This window comes from Cavia porcellus, unplaced genomic scaffold (assembly GCF_034190915.1).
Source record: "Cavia porcellus strain 051 isolate PalLab524CR breed Dunkin Hartley unplaced genomic scaffold, mCavPor4.1 scaffold_9, whole genome shotgun sequence".
NCBI classification, from domain to species: Eukaryota; Metazoa; Chordata; class Mammalia; order Rodentia; family Caviidae; genus Cavia; species Cavia porcellus.
Window position 1 is genome coordinate 7,570,624 of NW_026947492.1, and position 18,318 is coordinate 7,588,941.

At 46.5% G+C, this 18,318-nt stretch overlaps 1 protein-coding gene across 11 annotated transcripts in view; it reads right to left on the reverse strand.

The window, feature by feature from the left end:
- Positions 1 to 200: 200 nt before the first annotated feature.
- Positions 201 to 18,318, reverse strand: part of Cadm1 (cell adhesion molecule 1) — a 327,909-nt gene continuing 309,791 nt past the window's right edge. For 10 of the 11 annotated variants that reach the window (XM_063255806.1, XM_063255804.1, XM_063255803.1 and 7 more), the window contains 2 exons: positions 13,793 to 13,924; positions 8,785 to 11,747 (listed from right to left, as the gene is read on the reverse strand). In XM_063255806.1, the coding sequence (XP_063111876.1) occupies positions 11,629 to 11,747; positions 13,793 to 13,924 (251 nt within the window). In that variant the 3' untranslated portion in view covers positions 8,785 to 11,628. Of the gene's footprint in view, positions 4,694 to 8,784; positions 11,748 to 13,792; positions 13,925 to 18,318 lie in introns of those variants that run through there. The other variant, XM_063255805.1, reaches the window with a different exon arrangement.

The following is an 18,318-nucleotide window of genomic DNA, read 5'->3' on the forward strand; positions in this document are numbered from 1 at the left end:
GAGTCAAAGTCAGACTCCCAACTTAAAATACGGACAAACCCGATGCTCCAGCCACTTCTTCCTAATTGCACAATTACTTAAGGGAGCTCCAGGATGGAAGTCAGGGGTGGGGGCCGGAGCGAGGCTTCTTCAGCTTGAGGGAAGTTAAGAAAAGTCACAGAAGTAATTACGCAAGTCAAAATTATTTACCAAATAAAAGCTGTTCTTCACAAAAGAGCCTTTATTTATTTTTAAAGAAAAAGGGTAAAAAGTAGACGATCCCAGGATGGCGAGGACACCATAAAGCTACAGTGGAATTAGTTATCAATTATTACAAGCTTTTAAATTTTCAACTCAAGAGCAAGCAACACATTTTATTTGGGATTTCAAATGAAACAACAGCAATATTTTTTTGCTCTTTACTGTACTTTAGATCTGAGATGTCAAAGCACTTTACAAACAAATAACTCCAAACAATTTGAGATGGAAGCTCTTTGTAGATGGAGAGCCAGCCAAGGGAGGAAGCGATTTGCCCAAGGTCACCGGCTGAATCAGAGGCACAGCTGGAAATACTGCTCATGAATGCGGGCTCCTGGAGTTGGAGCTCATCACCACCAGCTCTCCTTCTCCTCCCACACACCAAAACAAAAACCCAAAGCTGCAAAACAGCAGCAGGTCAGAGAGCCACCTGCCCTTCAAGAACCAGGGTGTCCACCCCAACAATTTGCTGGACAGATTGGAAGCTGGGGGTGCAGGTCAGACATCTCTGCAGATTGCCGCTGCTCAACCCACAAGAATTAGCCGCTAATGAGAGTCTAAAATGCTCTATGCAGATTGGGAGCAGCTCAGGTTTCCATCCTGAGCCTCTAAAGTGCATTTGTCAGGTTCTGGAGAAGTGTCAGCCTTCCAGGAGGGAGGTAATGGCTCAGGAAATCCTCTGGGCTGCCCACTAGGCAGGTCTTGTCCCTTCAGAACCTGTGCTATGAGCTCAGGGCTGGGCTTAAGATTCAGACAGCAGAAGGGGAGAGAGCCAGAAAGGATAGAGCAGTTTTAAAACTTTTGCAGGGCCTACAGTTTCAATGCCCAGAGGCGCTGTTCCGCACTGTATCGAATACATGACAACCCTGCAGTGAATATATTTTATACCTGATTATTTACCAGCTTGGTTGCAGTTTGCGGGCTAGTTGACAGCGCTATGATTTTATACAGTTAATGAAACATCTAATTAGTCTGATCTGACAGTTTACTGGTCTTCCCTGGAATTTGGAACTTCCATTTTTTCTTTCTGGGTCTCAAATGTGTTCACAGATCCTGTAAAGATTTTTGGTGTATACACGGACCTTCATGGGTAAAACATCCTACCAAGTCACGGATAGGAAAAAATAACACTGGCCATGACAAAAAGAAACAAAATCAAAATTCAGCCAGAGTGAAAATCTAACAGCAGGAGAGGGAGTTTGAGAAACTTTAAAACTTCTAGTGAGAAAAGGCCAGGTCTTACCAGGATATTTCTAGGAAAGTGATGAGCAGATGAAAGACCCATCCAACTATAGATGAAAAAAAAATCTCATTTTTCCATAATTTATTGAGCAAAGAGCCAGCTACTGCTCTTGGCTTTGGAGATACAGAGCTGGGTCAGATCTAGTCTTTACGCTCAAGAAATTTCCTGTGTTATTGAGGGAGACAGGTAGGTAAACAAACAGTCTAGATAAGGGATAAGGACACAAATTGAGAGGCAAGTATGAGGGACCGAAAAAACACAGAAACAACCTGAATCCACCTCAAGGGAGAAAGATAGCCCCTGAGTACTCCAAGGCACAGAGGTGTGGATGGTGCTGAAACAGAGCTCCTGGGTTACAGGGTGAAGCTCGGGGTCTGGGCATGAGGGGTGCGGTTTCACAGGGTGAGCCTGAAGGCCCGGACTGAGCTGATGCAGGCTGTTAGGATTTGGGTTTATTCTGCAGTCAAATGTCAGCCCGGGGTGGTTTCCATGCAGGGGAGAGACATGGCACACTTGGTTTAGGACTGATAATGGGCTGGGGGACAGGGACAGGGAAGCCAGGAAAGAGGATGTTACACTCCTCTGGCCGAAGGCTCCTCTCCGGGCCAGGATGAGGCAAATGCCATGGCAGTGATGAGTTTGGGTCAAGCTTGAGAAGCATTAAGGACAGTGGGCGGGGGCTGGCAGCCAGTTGGAAGGAAGTAGAAGAGGGGATGAGAAGGGCACCGCGGCTTCTGGTTTGGGCTGATGATGCTGTTAACTCAGAAAAGAAAAAGAAGGGAAGCAGGAAGTGCATTTCCCCCGTATTTCATGACCTTGCATACGCCATGCTAGGCAGGAGGATGTCCCACTGATGCCTTTCAGAAGTTGCCAAAAAAACCTAGCAATGCTCTTATGAGAAGGGTAAACTGGGGACTTGCAGAGTCTCTGGTACATTATGGTATTTGTTTGGGGCAGCCTTGGCTAAGATAGAAATAATGCTCTAAAGAGCAGCCACTAGTAGTCTGCTATTTTGCTTCAAAAGAAAGAGCTTGAAGTAGAGAGAGAAGGGGGAGGAGGAAAAGGGAGTGGGGAGGGGGCAGAGGGAGAGATGTGATTGATATCACTAAGGTCGCAGCGTTGAGGCCGGAACTGGGAATCTTGTTGTGACTCATAGTTGAAGGGAGTTTATTGGAAGTCAGCTAAAGAAAGTTACCAGCTGTAACCACAAGTCTGTATTCTCCCTGGCTAACAACACACCCTACATGACAGCTAGTGCGGTGGCAGGGTTGAATTGAGACACAAATATCTATCCATCACGCCAAATTCCTTGGGTTAAACTCCTGTCACCCAGGCCTGACCCTTTCCTGCCAGGGGAAGTCATGAGCTACAAGTAAGAGCCATCCGAAGTCAAATCGTGGACATTGCATAGCTTCCTTTAATTTGGGCTTTTCAAACAGATGGACACTCTAGCATGCAACCACCAAGACTAGAGGGACAAGTTTAGTACACATGGCTGAGGAGATGGCTGGGCCCATCCACGGGGAAGGAATCCCAAAATTTGGCCAGAGACTTGCTCGGCATTTGTGGCAAGTAAACAGCCCCACAGCAAAGCAATGGCACTTCTTAGTCTTCAGTGTTGGCACAGGGAAGACAAATGAGAGCGCTCTAGTTTGGGATGGCATGAATGAAGTGCACATGTCCATAAATAAACCAGGAGCCCTCCAAACATGCTGCTCATTTGTTCCCACAAAAGGCAGGCTGGCAGCCCCCTCGCCAAGCCATGTTCACAGTTGGATCCTTAATGCATTGTGAGCATTCAATCAAACTTTTAGTGGTGCAACTCTGGGAGCAGAAAGCCAGCTAAGCCCAAATGGTCCCTTTGCTTTTCCATCTTTTGTGGCGGCCTGGCTGTGCTCTTGTGGGTTTTGTTGTCAACAAACTCCTGGCTTGCCTTTGAGCACTCCAAATTATTGAAAATGACTACAGCTTAAGACTGGCAGGATGATTGTTAAAAACAGCCCTGGCATTAATCATAGCTTAAGAGCTTTTGGAAAATGATTCTAATTCAGAAGGGGTGGCTTACAAAGAGGCTTGTCGAAAGCGAAGCACACATCAAATTCTGAAAGGCAAAAAGCCTCCTTGGTACCCACACCTGGCTGCTTCTGCAACCCAGCTGGCAGAAGTGTGTGTGGGTGGGGAGGGGGCACAGCCTACTTTACCAGCTCACTCCATCTGAGCCCACCTTGGGTTTTCTGTGGAGAGCCCGCACTAGCCCTCCCTGGTTCTGAGGACCTTGAGATGGAAAGACTGCAGGGGAGGGGCGTGCCCCAGTTACAAGTCTTCCCAGCAGTCCTCACAATCAGAAAGAAGTAGATGGGCGCCTTGTTTTCTGTCAACAGTTGGGATGCCCGAGACCAATGCTAAAATAAGCTGTGCGCATAGAGGCAGCTGCGTGGGCAAACACATGGTCAGCATTTGCAAGAAGCCAGGCAGGGCAGCGAGCTAATACTTCTGCCTTTTGCCTGCCTGGCACAACAAAGGAGAATGATTTTTGCCATCAGCATTCTCCCTATCTTGGAATCATTGCACAATTTAGTATGATTAATGGCTTCCATTTAGAAGCTGAGGAGGAAAACAGTGGGGGAGTGGTGGGACTCGGCTGGGGGTATGCATGGCTGCAGCTACAGCAGAAGGGAGAGAGATGTGGCCAGTGCGGAAAGCGGGGCTCTCTACCTTGCTTTGCAGGCACCATTGGGGAGATACATGGCTTTTGAAGTGCATTTGAATAAACAGTCTGAGAGCTGCAACCCTGCGGTGGCTTCTTTCTTGCAGCCAACATTTGAGACTTCGAAGCCACTCCTTGACCTATCAAAGGGAGTGTCACACCCAGTGGTCCCTAACTAAGGGCTGGGTTGAGAAAGCCAGGGCGTGGTGATGGTGTGCGGGCTTCCGGGCTGAAGCCAGCCTCGCTAAGGGGGTGCTGCATGGGGACGGGAGGACCCCACCCTCATGCTGATGGCAGTGGTGACCTCCAACACAGCTGTCTTGTCTCTGGAGCACCCCGGTGGTGGACCTGCTCTTAGCGGTCAGCAGCTGGCGTCCCGGGAGCTCTTCTGTATTTGGCAGCGTTCTCTTCCTTCCTCTTCTGCAGGCACTGCTGCTTCTCAGATCCCACGGCTGCTGCGGGTGAGTGGTGAGACAAAGGGCGCCAGAGCCAGAGACTTGTGGGTGCTGATAGGAACCAACCAGGAAAACACAGAGAATTCAAGAGGGCCTGCATGTTTTAGCAAAAGGCTTTGTGACTGAAGCCAGAAAGGGAGGAAATTGGTGACTCCAAGCCCTTCTCGATGCACTGGTGTTTCTGCAAGGAAATCTATTATTTTCCATAAACTGTCTTAAGCATCTCCCAGGCTACATTTCTGGCTGTGTTAAGAATCAAGCCATCGAGAACAGCTGTGAATGTTACACACTTTCAGCGGCAGCAATGGGCTTTGGCAGGGAAGTAGGAGCGAAAAACCCAAGTAGGACATTTCAGTTGACAGTAATGGCATTTTCCCTTCCTCGTCCAAACGATAAAGGATTCACGTTCCTAATTGCAACACTATAGCTGCCCCCATCACTTTATTCTGGGAGAGGTTAGAGAAAACAGGCCTAGAGAGAGGGAGAGAAAGAGAGAGAGATGGATAGTAATTTCATCACTAGCTAACAGAGACTGATTAGTGCAGAAGATTCCCTTCCATAGCAATACTTTTTAATCAGGACTGCTGTGTCTGGGCAAACAGCTTTTGTGGATTAGCTAGACTGGAGCCTGCCAGAATCCGTTGCAAGTTTAAACGATGAAATACACAACTACAGAGAGAACCAAAAAAGAGTAATAAAGTCACACGTTTCAATATTCAGCAACCATTAAGGGATTTAAATATTTGCTTGCTATTAAAGGCTTGCATTAGGCTCTTCCAACACCAGCTCTGGAAGACTGAAATATCAATTACGGATCAATTTTCCCCCTAAGTAAACACTAATGCAGGATAAACAGTATTAGAAGATGCAATCGTAACATTGCTGACTTCAGGATGGACTTCCTGCTGGTAACAGCAAGTTTAAGCCTGGTGATTAATTAACCTGAGAAGATAGCACTTAGGGAAGATTTAAGGCAGGCACGTCTGAAATATGACTGCGAGCCTGTGCACATTCAGAGGGCAGCCGCGGATGTCCTGGGACCACAGCCCGCGTTGATCTGCCCCTCACCTTAACACTTCAAAGCTTTAGGGGGAATGAAATGGGAAGCACGGAGAGGCATGCATGTGCGTGACAGAAGATGCAGCAGACTTGAAGTCAGGTTCCTCTTTGGAATTAATTCATATTTCAATATGCAAATTTGAGTTGTAGTTGCCGGCACTGACCGCCAGGAGCAGTGCATATTTTATGGGTGCTTGGGAATGGAAGATCAAAACATAAAAAAGAAAACACAAAGCAAATACATTCTCCCATGTACCAAAGAGCCAGGACACTGAGGATTAGACCACCTGAAAACAGATTGCTTTCAGGCTCCGATCACCCTTGTGCCCACCGCCCTCTCTACCATCTGTAACAGGAGCCTATGGTGGACGCAATGCACCCTGAGGCTCCCTGTACTTATGGGAGCGGGAGCGTAAGTACAAATCAAGATTTAGAGATAAGCTCAAATGCGGCAAACTGTGGCCTGAATTTTCTAGCACGTCACACCACATTGTGAAGCCTCTTCTATGATGACAATGTTACCTTGGGGTTTACTTGGCCATTATTAAAAATGTCACCATTCCCCAGAAGGGGACAAGTGTGTGGTTCAGCAGGTCCTTAAGAATGATGGAACCCAAGACACTGAACTCAGGGTGGGTCCGCTGATTTTCTTCAAGGCCAGCCTGAAAGCTACCTATACTGCTGGCCTTCATGCATTGGCCACTAGGTCACCTGGATGACAGCCAAGAATCCCTTCTTCTTCCACTGCACAGTGGGTCAGGAGACCCAAGGGCTTCATTTTGGAACAGTTTCTGAACTATGTGTAGCTGTATCAGTTCTGCTCTAAGAAACGTGGCTGCCAACTCTTCCTAGCGCTGTGCATCTGGCACTCCAGCAAACAGGTGGACTAGTCTGAGGCAAAATGTAACGGAGCACAAACGCTTCACTTACGCAGGGCTTTTCTACCTGCCGCGTGGTGATCGCATGGCTGGTTTAAGGTTCTGGATGGCAGAATCAAAGGGACATTGCTTTGTGGAGCACATGTACAGCAGTACAAGAATTACATTTCATGTAGACAGAGGACAGTGAAAGATTGTGCCAGTTATCACTTGCATATCACTTTGGGGTTCCAGGTGATGTATTTGGAGAATGCAACCAGGCCAAAACATTGTGAAAATTCTCTGCAGGAAGTGAGGACCGTTGTCACTCTCATGCATTTTGGAAGGACCAAGAGATTTATCAAGCTTCTACCAGCGCTGCATTTGGCACCTCTCATTTGCATACCTCGTGGAGCTCAAGGGACAAATTGCCACCTTACATCGGTCTCAGTTCAGTGACCTGCTGGGGTCCCTTCTCTGCAGGTTACAGCTGAGTCTGGAGCTTCATGCTACAGGTGATAGGGAGATGGGTGGGGGCATCACACGCATTGCACGGCACATGGCTTGGAACATGCATGTCACTGAATAGTGATGAGGAAGAGAGGGGTCACTAAAAGTTCCGTGACAAGGTTTGTAGGGCACAATGTGTCCACATGCAGAAGACCCCAGAGGTCCCACTCAGTAAAAACTTTCTCATAGCTACTGGTAAGGTTCTTTTTAATCATCATTTGCCTCTATCCTATTTTCTGATGAACACGTAACAGGGTTATTTTGTCTGGAGCCTTACTTCCTAAGCACTGATGGTTTTTGTATGTGTGTGCTGGAGATTGAATCCAGAACCTCTTGCATGCTAAACATGCACTCTACCATCTCCCTCGGAGCCACACCCCCAGCCTGCAACTTCTTTAACAACTTCTGAGGTTATGGCCATCCCTGTCTTAGAGTAGGAGACCAAGGTCAGGAGGGCTGGGCGACTTGTCTGCAGTCTCACAGCTAATAAATGGTGGGTCAGGGATTTAATCCGAGGTGGACTGCACTTTGAAGCTCTCCCCCCAAATCGCCTATGTGGATCTTGATCTATACAAGTACGATGAGTTTGCATTCTCACTGCTCTCTGCCCCTTGTCAAAGGCTGTCTTGGCTGGACTCTGAGGCAGCCACCGCTGGGAGAGGTGACTTCATACACGCTGGCAGGCTGATGACCCTCCTTTTCCACAAAACCACTCTAGTCCTGCATGGCTCCCAATGCCCACTCATCTCCGTTCCCCCAGAAATTTATAATGACCCTCCGGACTCCTCCCACCCCTGGGTGTGGCAGGCATAAGCGAGCCTCACTTCATGTTTCCTCGTGGTGTAATTAACTGCTATCTTCGCTGGCCTCCCAGGGCGAAAAGAATTTAAACACCCAGACAGGCAAGACACCAAGCCAGGCTGCAGCAGGACAACGGAAGGTACAGGTCTAGCTTTTCTGGGGCTTACCTTTTCTGTCCCTGCTGAGCCCTTCCCATCTACTGACTGAGAGAGAAGGGGGAACTCAACCACAGTGGGTGAGCGGTGGAAAGGGCACTCGCAGACGGGGCAAACGTTATCTGCATTTCTAATATCAGCCACCATGAAGTGTAGGCATAGTCCCCTTCGGCCTGCAAGTCAAGGACGATGACAAGTGACCGAATCCTGCCGGCCACCCAGGCCTGGAAGTGCCAGCAACCTAAACAGCAAGGGAGAACAAGGCAGCCAAGCCGGTCCAGGCTCTCACGTCTTCCTTTTGTGAAAGGAGAGAGAACTTTAAATGAAGAAGGCGGAATGAACCGTTTAGACACAGAATCCCAAAGGAAGAGACAGGTGGAGCAGGCGACACAGGGGAGTGGGTGGGGTGGTGGGTGAAAGGGGTGGGGGCGGCGGGCAGGGAGGTGAATCCGAGGCTGGGCCTGTCCCTGGGGCCAGCTGCTGTCCCGCACACCTGCACAGATCAGCGAGTCCACCGGAGGCGCCGCCGTCCAGCCCGGCACCTGGCTCGCCTGTCCGCTGAGAGGGCAGAAGAGGACGAGGACGGGAAGGGTGAGCAGAAGGAGAGAACACGGTCCCGAGAAAGCCAGCACAGCCAGGTCGGTCCCAGCACGGCTGCTCCGGGCCGGGCCGGGCCGGGCCGGGGCCGGCACCAGGTCCTAAGGAGGAAGCGTGGCCCTGGGTGGAGGCGTCCGGAAGAACTCCATGGAGAGATTAAGGATCACTTTGTAACATTAACTTTTTTATTAAGAAGACAGATATTTTATAGTACTTCTTTTTTTTCTTTTTTTTTGTAAAAATGGTATACATGAACCAATACAAAATGCGAATGGGAACATATGGATATGGAGTTTCTTACACTGTAACATTGCCCATGTACACCTTAAAAACAGAACTGGCCTAGAGGGAAGAGTAAGACATCGGTGTGACTAAAGAACAAGCTTATTTGGCATCAGTTATACATCCTTCATTATTTTATATTCCTTTAAAAAACACAAAAAAACAAGTTTGTTCTTTCTTCACTCTAAAAAAAGTGATCAACCTGTACAAAGTAATACTCAACAATACATTTCAAACAGTGCACTGTATACTTAAGAAAAATACATAAACCAATATACAACTAAAATCCGTAATTTCCTGTTTTTGCTTTGTTTTATTCTTTTTTTCCAATGCGTGGGGCCTACACTTTGCAATCTACCTGAGACGGAAAACACCAATCGGAACACATGAACCTGAGACATGTCAACATTGTAAGCCATAAAGTTACATCAGGAACACTGCACTACTGTACACGTCTCAAAACAGGAAGATGGGAGCTTCCAAAAATGAGATGCCAATTCTGTGAGCAATGGTTGTTTTTTGTCTTTGTTTTTTTTTTTTTTTTCTTTTTCTAAAAACAACAACTGAAAAAATCTTTCAACAACATGCTAAATGGATCTCACCCTTCAACATGGTTACACTATGGTCAGGATGGGTGCTAAGGGCTCGGAATAGAGCTGCACGTTATAAAATTCATTTGAAAAAGGGGTGTTCGTTGTGGCTTTTTGTCTTGATTAAGTGCCTAGGGATAGGAGAGGGGTAAACAAAATGCTGCTCGATAATGGATTTTCTTTTACATACCAGTCCGTTCCCAAAAGGCCCCCATATTGCAATGGTTCTATCAAAGGTTAAAATAAAGACAAGAAAAATAAACACACTTTCAAATAACAAAGAGTTGACACTTTTTTCCCCTTAAATAAATCAGCGTAAGTTTTCCACATAATGTAACAATAGTAAAAATGCACCTTGCAAAATCCAAAATTACTCACTGAAAATGTTATATAATATATATTTATATATATATATTTATATAGAACTATCTCTTTTGATGCCATCTTTCCATAGGGACTGTTATCTGGAGTCTGGAGCCTTACCAAGACATAAGAGTTTAGCTTTCGTCCTTCAGGACTACTTCTAGAGTTCCTAGAAGTTTCAGTGGAAATCCCCACAGTGCCTTAAAAAATGCAAATGGACACTCGACTCTCCCGTTCCCGAGGCTCCCATCTAAGATATGTCCAAGGTAACTTATTTTAGTAGCTATGCACTATGGCTGCCATCATGCGAGATCAGTAATTTTTTGGCAGATGGTTCTTAAGGCTGAGGAAAGAGGCCAAGGCTAGTGTATGAAAGGTAAAAAGATAAAAACACTCACATTTGAGTTTTGATTAAGTAACTGAAAACCCCTACATGCTGTTCTTTCCACCTCTGCTCTGACCTTTCGAGAACTGAGACGGACAGCAGGCCAGTGTGAGCACAATACCGGCCCGTCTTCTCTACCTCTTTCCTTTGTCAGCCAGACCGGGAGGGATGAAAGTTTCACACAGACTGGAGTTGGAAATCCCAGCATGACAAATGTCTGTAATATACAGTACATGCAGGCCACCTCCTACTGCCTTCCTAACTAAGCACAAAGGAAAAAAAAACCAAAACATAAAACAATAACAACCCCTGTCCCATTCTGTCATTCACACGATACCTGGACTTGCTTTTTCCTACGAATTAGTGAGAAGTCAGGCCGATTGGGAAAGGTGGAAGGAATCATTTGGAACAGAAAGAACCAGAGCAGAACTGTCTTCCCCCCTCCCTGCTTCCCCTCCTGTGGCAACTCAAATTTGTCCACTTCTATAAAAGGAACAGACCTCACCTGTCAGGTCTGTTTAGGGCATTAGAAAGGAGGGATCCTTCCCGCCCCAAAGCTTTCTGGACAGCGTGGGGTATCTATACTGAGCCGTCTACAGACACGGAATTAAAGACAGATTCAATCTCATTGTGACACACCTCACTTGCAGATAACCCTGTACAGTAATGTAGTTCCACAGCAAACAGAACATTTCTGAATCACAGTCTAATTTGCTAGTCTTCACTGCTCTAAGTATTTGAAACATGGGCAGCAGCAAAGAGTTTCAGTTTGTTCACCCAAATCTTTACGACAACAGAGAAAAATGCATTATGGATACACTAAATTCTGAACTATGAAATCTAAACTGTGCTGGTTCTCCTTTTATGAAACTGAACTTGGAACAGAAAGCAGTTACCTCAAAAATAAATGAAAGAAAGTCAAAACAGTAACAGAAACGGGGAGAAGAATCTAAGGAATCCCAGCAGGTAAATTCCAAAATGGGAGATTTTGGGAAAAAAAAAAAAAAATCCAAAATTTGTTTGGGAAAAATAAATGCTCACGAAGAGGGAAAAAAAAAAAAAACCCACAACAAATAAACAAACAAAAAAAAAAACAAGGCACAGAATTTTCTGCATTCTACCAAAAACTAAACCCAAGTATCCAAGTTTGACTTGGTAAGAAAAAATAAAAATTAAAACAAGCAAACAAACAAATAAAAAGAGGTGTCAAACAGCAGTGAGTACTTTCCAAAGAACATTGTTTTACACAGCAAATCCCAAGCCTTCCAGTCGCAACTTTCCACCCATTCATAAAAAACACACGGGTTTCTCGCAAGTTCCAGTATCACTGTCTCTTTATCATCTAAATAGGGCCAGCTGGACACCTCATTGAAACAAAAAGGCTGATCTAGATGAAGTACTCTTTCTTTTCTTCAGAGTTGTTCTGTCCTCCTTCTGCATTGATTATAGCTGTGTCTGCGTCTGCTGCGTCATCGGCTCCTTTGGCTTCATGAGTGAAGTATGTACCTGAAAGATGAAGGGGTAAAGCACCGTGACTGTCTGATGGCCTCTGTGCAAAGCGGTACAGAGATGGCAACTTGCTTTATGGCCATCATCAGCCGAAGTGGTGTGCAGGCAGCAGAGGGGAAAAAACAATTGGAAGAAGAGAGCGGAGGTGGGGGAGACAGATGGGGATCCGGGGGTTCCAAAGGCACCACTCCAACTGAACCGCTGCGATATAATTCAGCAAATGAGACATTAGAGCAGTGATTATGACCAGAGGATGTCAGCAGAAGAAGACGTGAGTGGGAGCTAAAATGCAGAAAGCTGGAGAGCTGCTGACTAACGCGTCAACAGTAAACACCAAGGACCAATGACCACAGATGTGCACGCACATGGTTAAAGACCAAAGCAAGGAACAGCAATTAGCCAATAAATGAATTAGGGCCCTGATGATGCTTCTACTGTCATCTTGAATTGTTTATTGGAACCACAGTCTCCTGGTTTCGAGAATCTTTACTGGCTATCCGTAAGAGAGAACAAGGATGTTTGATTTCCCCGGGCCTCCCATGTCTGAGTGGGGTTCCAGATTGAGAAATAATTTGACACTGTGATGGCTGGAATCAAGGCTTGAGATCAGTCTTCATGGATATGTGATTTTTCTCATCGAGTAACTGTATCCTGGACCCGGATTCATGGATTTGCTAATTGGCACAGCCACTTTTTAATGACAATAGACAGAACGTTATAAAATCGATAGCACCCTTATCACCAAATCCCAAGAGTTTATATGGAGGAAGACACGGACTGCACCTCAGGACCGTATGCAGATAGCACTTAAACTTCCTGGCATAACCAAACAGCCCTCTTCCCACTGCGTTCTGTATTTCTTTTCTTTCTTTCTTTCTTTTTTTGGTACCAGGGCTTGAACTCATGACCTCATGCTTGCCAGGCAGGCACTTATGCTGCTGAGCTAAATCCCAGCCCTGTATTCTAAATTTCCAAAGGTTCTAAAATTTAAAGAGGCTGAGACACTGGCGTTCTCTTAAAGTTTCAGAGTGACGAAGTGGAGAAGTCAAGTGCTTCCCTCCTGTCCTGCATGCTGTCTTCTGCAGGGACGCACAGCCCTCTTTGCCTGGCTTCTGCAGGTGCTGCTCAGCCTCAGCTGCTCCCTGGTCTCACCTCCCTGGCTGTCAGGTTCAACACTGAGAGGTGAGAGTTCTCGGTCAGTCAGCTGGGAGAGTTCCAAACTGAGTGAGGCCTGAGAAGGATACTTGTCAAGTACCTTGGACCCCCTTTGTTATGCTCAAGGGACCTTTCATACACCCGGTACAATCAAGCAGTCTGCAAGTGCCTGGAAAACTCTACCAGGTCAGTGCACAGTGCTTGAGAAAACAAGTGAGCAAGACAAGGGCCGACAGAGAAAAGGCAGAATAAATTACCAGGAGGGAAGAAGAGGCTCATAGCAGCATGGGGCAGAGGAGGAGCCCCAAAACGATGATTGCCCATCCAGACTGCACAGCTGATAAGTGTGGTGATTAATGGCAATTTAAATCAATTGCACTGATAATTTTAAAAATACATATTTATGTGGCTTTTAAGGCACATTTTCTATAATCTGGGCACATCACACCAAGGAAGTTTTCTAGTCCTCAGGGCTAGTTAGTGTAATTAGCCAGCGCTTGGGTCAGGGGACAGGGTTCACCTGCCTTCCTTGCGGTGGGTGGTTTGTCCATGTTTACCATTTGGAGTTCACGCTGCCCCTCACACACCAGCCCATTACTTTGTTATTTTCACTTGACTCCCCTTCTATGGCCTGGAGAGAACAGCTCTATAAAGCTTTATACTTAAAGAAAATCCCAATCAAGGAGTGTTGCTCACCAGTTCCCAAAACCTACTAGGTAGCTGCTAAGGTTTCTGCTTTTTTTCTTTTCCCTCCTCTCTGTGTCAGAAATCAGACAGGTGGTGTGGCCACATACACCTAGCTGCCTATTAAGGACAAACTTGCAAAGTCCCCAAACGCATGGGCGGTGGTGACATGTTACTCCTGCCTGCCAAAGCACCTTGCTTACCTTTATGTCTGGCAAAATAGCGGCCCAGAATGATGAGCAAGCACAGCATGGCGAACACCACCACGGCCACGACACCGCCAATCACGGCATGATCCACCGCCCTGATTGAGCCTTCTTCACCTGCTCGAGAATCTGTTGAAATCACAAGAGGAATAGGGATGTAGAGCTTATTACAAGACACCAGGGGCCCTGGTGACTCTGCCACCAGGGTCAGAAGGCCATCTTCCTTTTTAATGGAGGAGTCGGAGAGAACATTCTAGATGGATCAAGTCACACTGAAGGCACAGACTGACCTGTCCAGTGCTGAACTGATCTGCTCTCCCCCCAAGGCAATGTCATTATCAGCAGCACAGGTGCGCCAATATACGTGAAACAGGCTTAGGGCGGCGGGGGGCGGGGGGAGGGGACAGGAGTCACCAGGTCCTGACCTAATCTTGGTCCCCACTCTGTATCCAGCTGCAGGTCCTAACTAGGGAAGCTGATACGGCCACTTGAGGCAGCCTTGAATTGTACCTTTGGGCGATCACAAACACTGTGGAGAGGAAGAAGGGGATCTTTCTGTGGATGCCCAGTGACTCACTCTGTAATGGGTATATGCAGGAGCAAATCAAAGAGCTCAAAAACCACAGCTGCCTAGAGATAAAATAAGAATGAAAAGACTAAGAACAAGAGACGTGCTTGCTGCACTGAGAACGTATGAGGGAGTAAGCCTCAAGTTAACCTAAAAGCCTATTTCAAAAAAGACAGCCAGGAGTTAAGTGTCCATCGCCACAGACGGCTCTTATTTTACTTATTTAACACTGCTCGGTGCAATTAATTTTCCTTTATAAGCATCACTCCCTCAGTATGTCTCCTTCCGACTGAGGAACGACACATTTGGCAGGAGAACAACTCCAAAATGAACCCAGAATGAGCTATGGCGATGCAGGATGGATGTATGGCAGTGTAAACAATTTTAATTTAGGAATGTGGCTACATCACCCCTTGCTGAAATCCTAATGGCACCCGAGATTTATAATGTAGTAAAAAACAATTATTCTCCCGTTGATTAATACATTAACATTTTGGAGTGGAAGCTAAACCATTGTCTTTTTTTTTTTTTTATTGAGTCAAGTACGACACCTCCATTAAAATGATTTACTAGCTGTACCCTACAATTTAAGCACAGCAGCAACAGAAACGGTAAAAATCTTTTAACTTTACATGATTTGTGAAGTCATATGTGAAGGATTTACCATTTAAATCTTTCAGTACAAGAAGCACATGGCCTATAAATCTGTCCCCCTCGCAGTTGTTGGATGCCTAAGAGAAATGCATTTCACCAGGAGGACTGAGAGTGCAAATTCAAGTCCATTTCTAAGAAAGATTTATCTCTGTCTCTCTCCAAAGAACAGAGCAAATCTCTGAAGCCTCCACCTCTAATAATATTTGAAGTTTATCGATCAAGTGTACAGATCCGTGACAGCTAAAGGTAATGGTGCTCTTTTGAGCCGAAACCTGATACAACGCTTTCAGCAGGAGGGCATGATTTACACTTTCTATCGATATTTCCAATTCTGCTCGGAGATTAAGCACTGAAGGATGTGGGGAAATAACTCGTGACTGAGGGTTCTGTGAGAAGTGCTTTAATTAAAAGAGTTTAAATTAAAAAATGGAGTATTTAAAGTGTTTCATTAAGTTACCTCTGAAAGGAGGACAGGAAAACCGAAACCCCAAACCCAAACAGAAATGCCAAACCAGAGGCAGCAGTGTTCGCCCAGGACAACAGGATGATGGGAGTTTAATTGGAGGATGGAGATGGGTTGGAGGCAGAGAGCACCGCAGCCAATTAGCCTGCGCCGTGATGTGCAAGCCCCTCTAGCAACCTGTCTAATAAGCTCGGCTCAAAAAATGGAGAGGCTTCTCCCTCCTCAAACGAAGACACTGCCGACTGCAGATGCTGCAGCCTCCACGGTCTCGAAGTCATTTCAACAAGGCAGAACCCGCTATGGATTTTTTTTCCTGTTTTACAGACAAGAGAGCTTGTTGAAGGGGAGAATTTCCCCTTGGGGTGCTGCTGGAAGAGAGGGTTTTACACACTGCAGGGTTGTACTCCAATTGCTCAAGTTCAAAAGTGTTCACAGGGGTACACAAGTAACCGTAAAACCAGCCAGTTGTGCATTCCCTGGGGAGCTGTCAAACTAGGGGATTTGTGGGAATAAGAATTAACTAACCTCCAGCTGCAGGAGCTTCAGACCTATTGGACTTTATATGCCTCGTAGGTCTGAGAACAGGGCAAGGAAGACAAAGTGATGCTGCATGCTGGGGAAAGGGAAGAGGTACACGAGGCAAGGGACGGCAAGGGATCTCTTCCGGGGCAGACTGAGAGCGGACAGAAGCTTTCAGAGACAGCTCTAACTTATTGGAGGAAAGGTGCTCTCTTGTCCACTGGCAGAGATTGCTTCTTCCATGTCTAGGTGTAGGAACGCTCCAGAAGATTTATAAAACCAGACAGAGCGAACAGTAGGCGTGTGGGCCCTCTGGGACAGGGAAAAACAAAAAACCTCCGCAAAAGAAAATCTCACAGGGTTCGTATCTGTGGGATTGACTTCCTGAGTCAAAAGTATGCATCTGCTCCCCATGATTAGTAAACATGGTCAGTGTTGCTACCCACCCCCAGAATTAAACACCTAAGTTCCAGTTACTGCCCCCACCCTCGAGGACCTATATATTTTGCAGATACTTATTTACAAGCATAATCTCTCCAGCTATCTTCTGATACTCACTTTGATCAGAACGTTTACAACCATCAGTTAATCACCAAGACATTTTTCTTGCCTTCAATTACTGCAGATGGACACAGAAGGTAACTGGTTTTTAATTCACAGGGAACACTGCCAGTTATGAGCTGCTCACCGCCTCTTCCCTGCCCACTCCCTCCTCCTGGGCCTGCTGTGGGAGGTAGTAACAGAGTTGTGTCCACTCCTAAGTGCCTGTCACGGCGTGGCCTCCCCTTGTGATGAGCATAGCTGTCTCTAGACCCATCACACTCCCTGTGTTCCCCGCATGGGGTGGATGGCAGGTCTGAAGTTGCCACCCACTACTGGGTGACACTGGTCACCAGGTGCATGGGAGCCGCCTGCACCTGCCAGCTGGTGCCTCCCTCCTGACAGGAAGCGACAGCACACGCTGCTACAGGCAGAGCAAAACTGAGACTACAGAAAAGGTCAGTTGCTGCAAAGGAGGGCATCGTGTCTCTGCCCAAATCCATGGTCCTATTGCGCTCCTAAGGCAGAAACTCTGGCCTGCTCTTTGAGAAATGACTTCTAAGAGCAAGGGCGGTGGCTTTCACCAGCAGCTGCAGTCCTCACTGCTCTTCGGGAGCAGCCGCTTTCACGCGAGCCCTGTTCACTGCTGGCTTTCCTGAGGACAGCCCCTCCAAATTTCTCGCTCCCTTTCTGAACCAGGTAGAAGGGGAAACCAATTCTACAGTCGTCTCCAGTTTCTTAACTGAAAAATAATCATGGGCATGTAGCCCTTGTAAACGTGCCCCCATGCTAACTAGGCATTGAGGCACACACCTATAATTCCAAAACTCTGGGTGGCTGAGGCATGAGGATCTCAAGTTTGAAAACAAGCTTGAGCAATTCAGCAAGATCTTCTCTTAAAATGTTTATGTTTGGGCTGAGAATGTAGTTCAGCGTGCAGGCCCTGGGTTAAGTAACCAGTACTGCAAAGTCATCCAATCAACCCATCACCACCACAACAAAAAATTCCAAAACAAACAAACAAAAAAATCCCATATTAAAAAAAAAAAGTTCCACAAAACCAAAACCAACCAACCAACCAAACAAACCACCTCCCACCCTTAGGTGAACAGGTATCTCCTTGAGCCTGGAAAATCCTGTTTCCTTGTTCCCTCTAAGAAGCTACAATTGCTCCTCTCGCTCAGTATTGGGTGTTAGGCGTGTTTCCAGTTTGTCCCTATCATCCTCAAAGGGAAAGTCAATTTTCTGCTGGGTAGATGCTGATAGCACAAAGGTTACTCCAGCTATGAAGAACCAGACCCCAGGTACAACACAGTCCATGTGGAGAAATTTCACACGTGACTAAGGGAACCAAGCCTGGCTGCTGAGTAATTCTAACACTGTGAGGTGTTCAGGACAATTCCCAGCTGTGGTACAGCCTTCCTGCCTGTCGATTCCATTCTGTAGCTACTTCTGTGGCTCTAAATGTGACAGGTACGTCACAAGCTATTTAGTGTTGGTGAGTTAGCATTTCTTTTGGCAAAAAGTTGAAACCACTCTCTCCGGGTGAGTGTTTAAGCTTCTTGTGGAATGCTAAGTTGGCTATTAAAGTTTGGGTCATAGCTTCAAGCCCCTTGGGTCACTTGATTATCTTAGAATTTACAGGACAACAACAAAATAGCATCAACTTCCAAGAGGGATTCCCCAAAACAGCTCAGCTTTCTTTCGCTGGGCCAGCTGACCTGGTCCAACAGATTCCTCATGAACAATGTGAAAGAGGAAATTTGAAAGCAGTAGTCC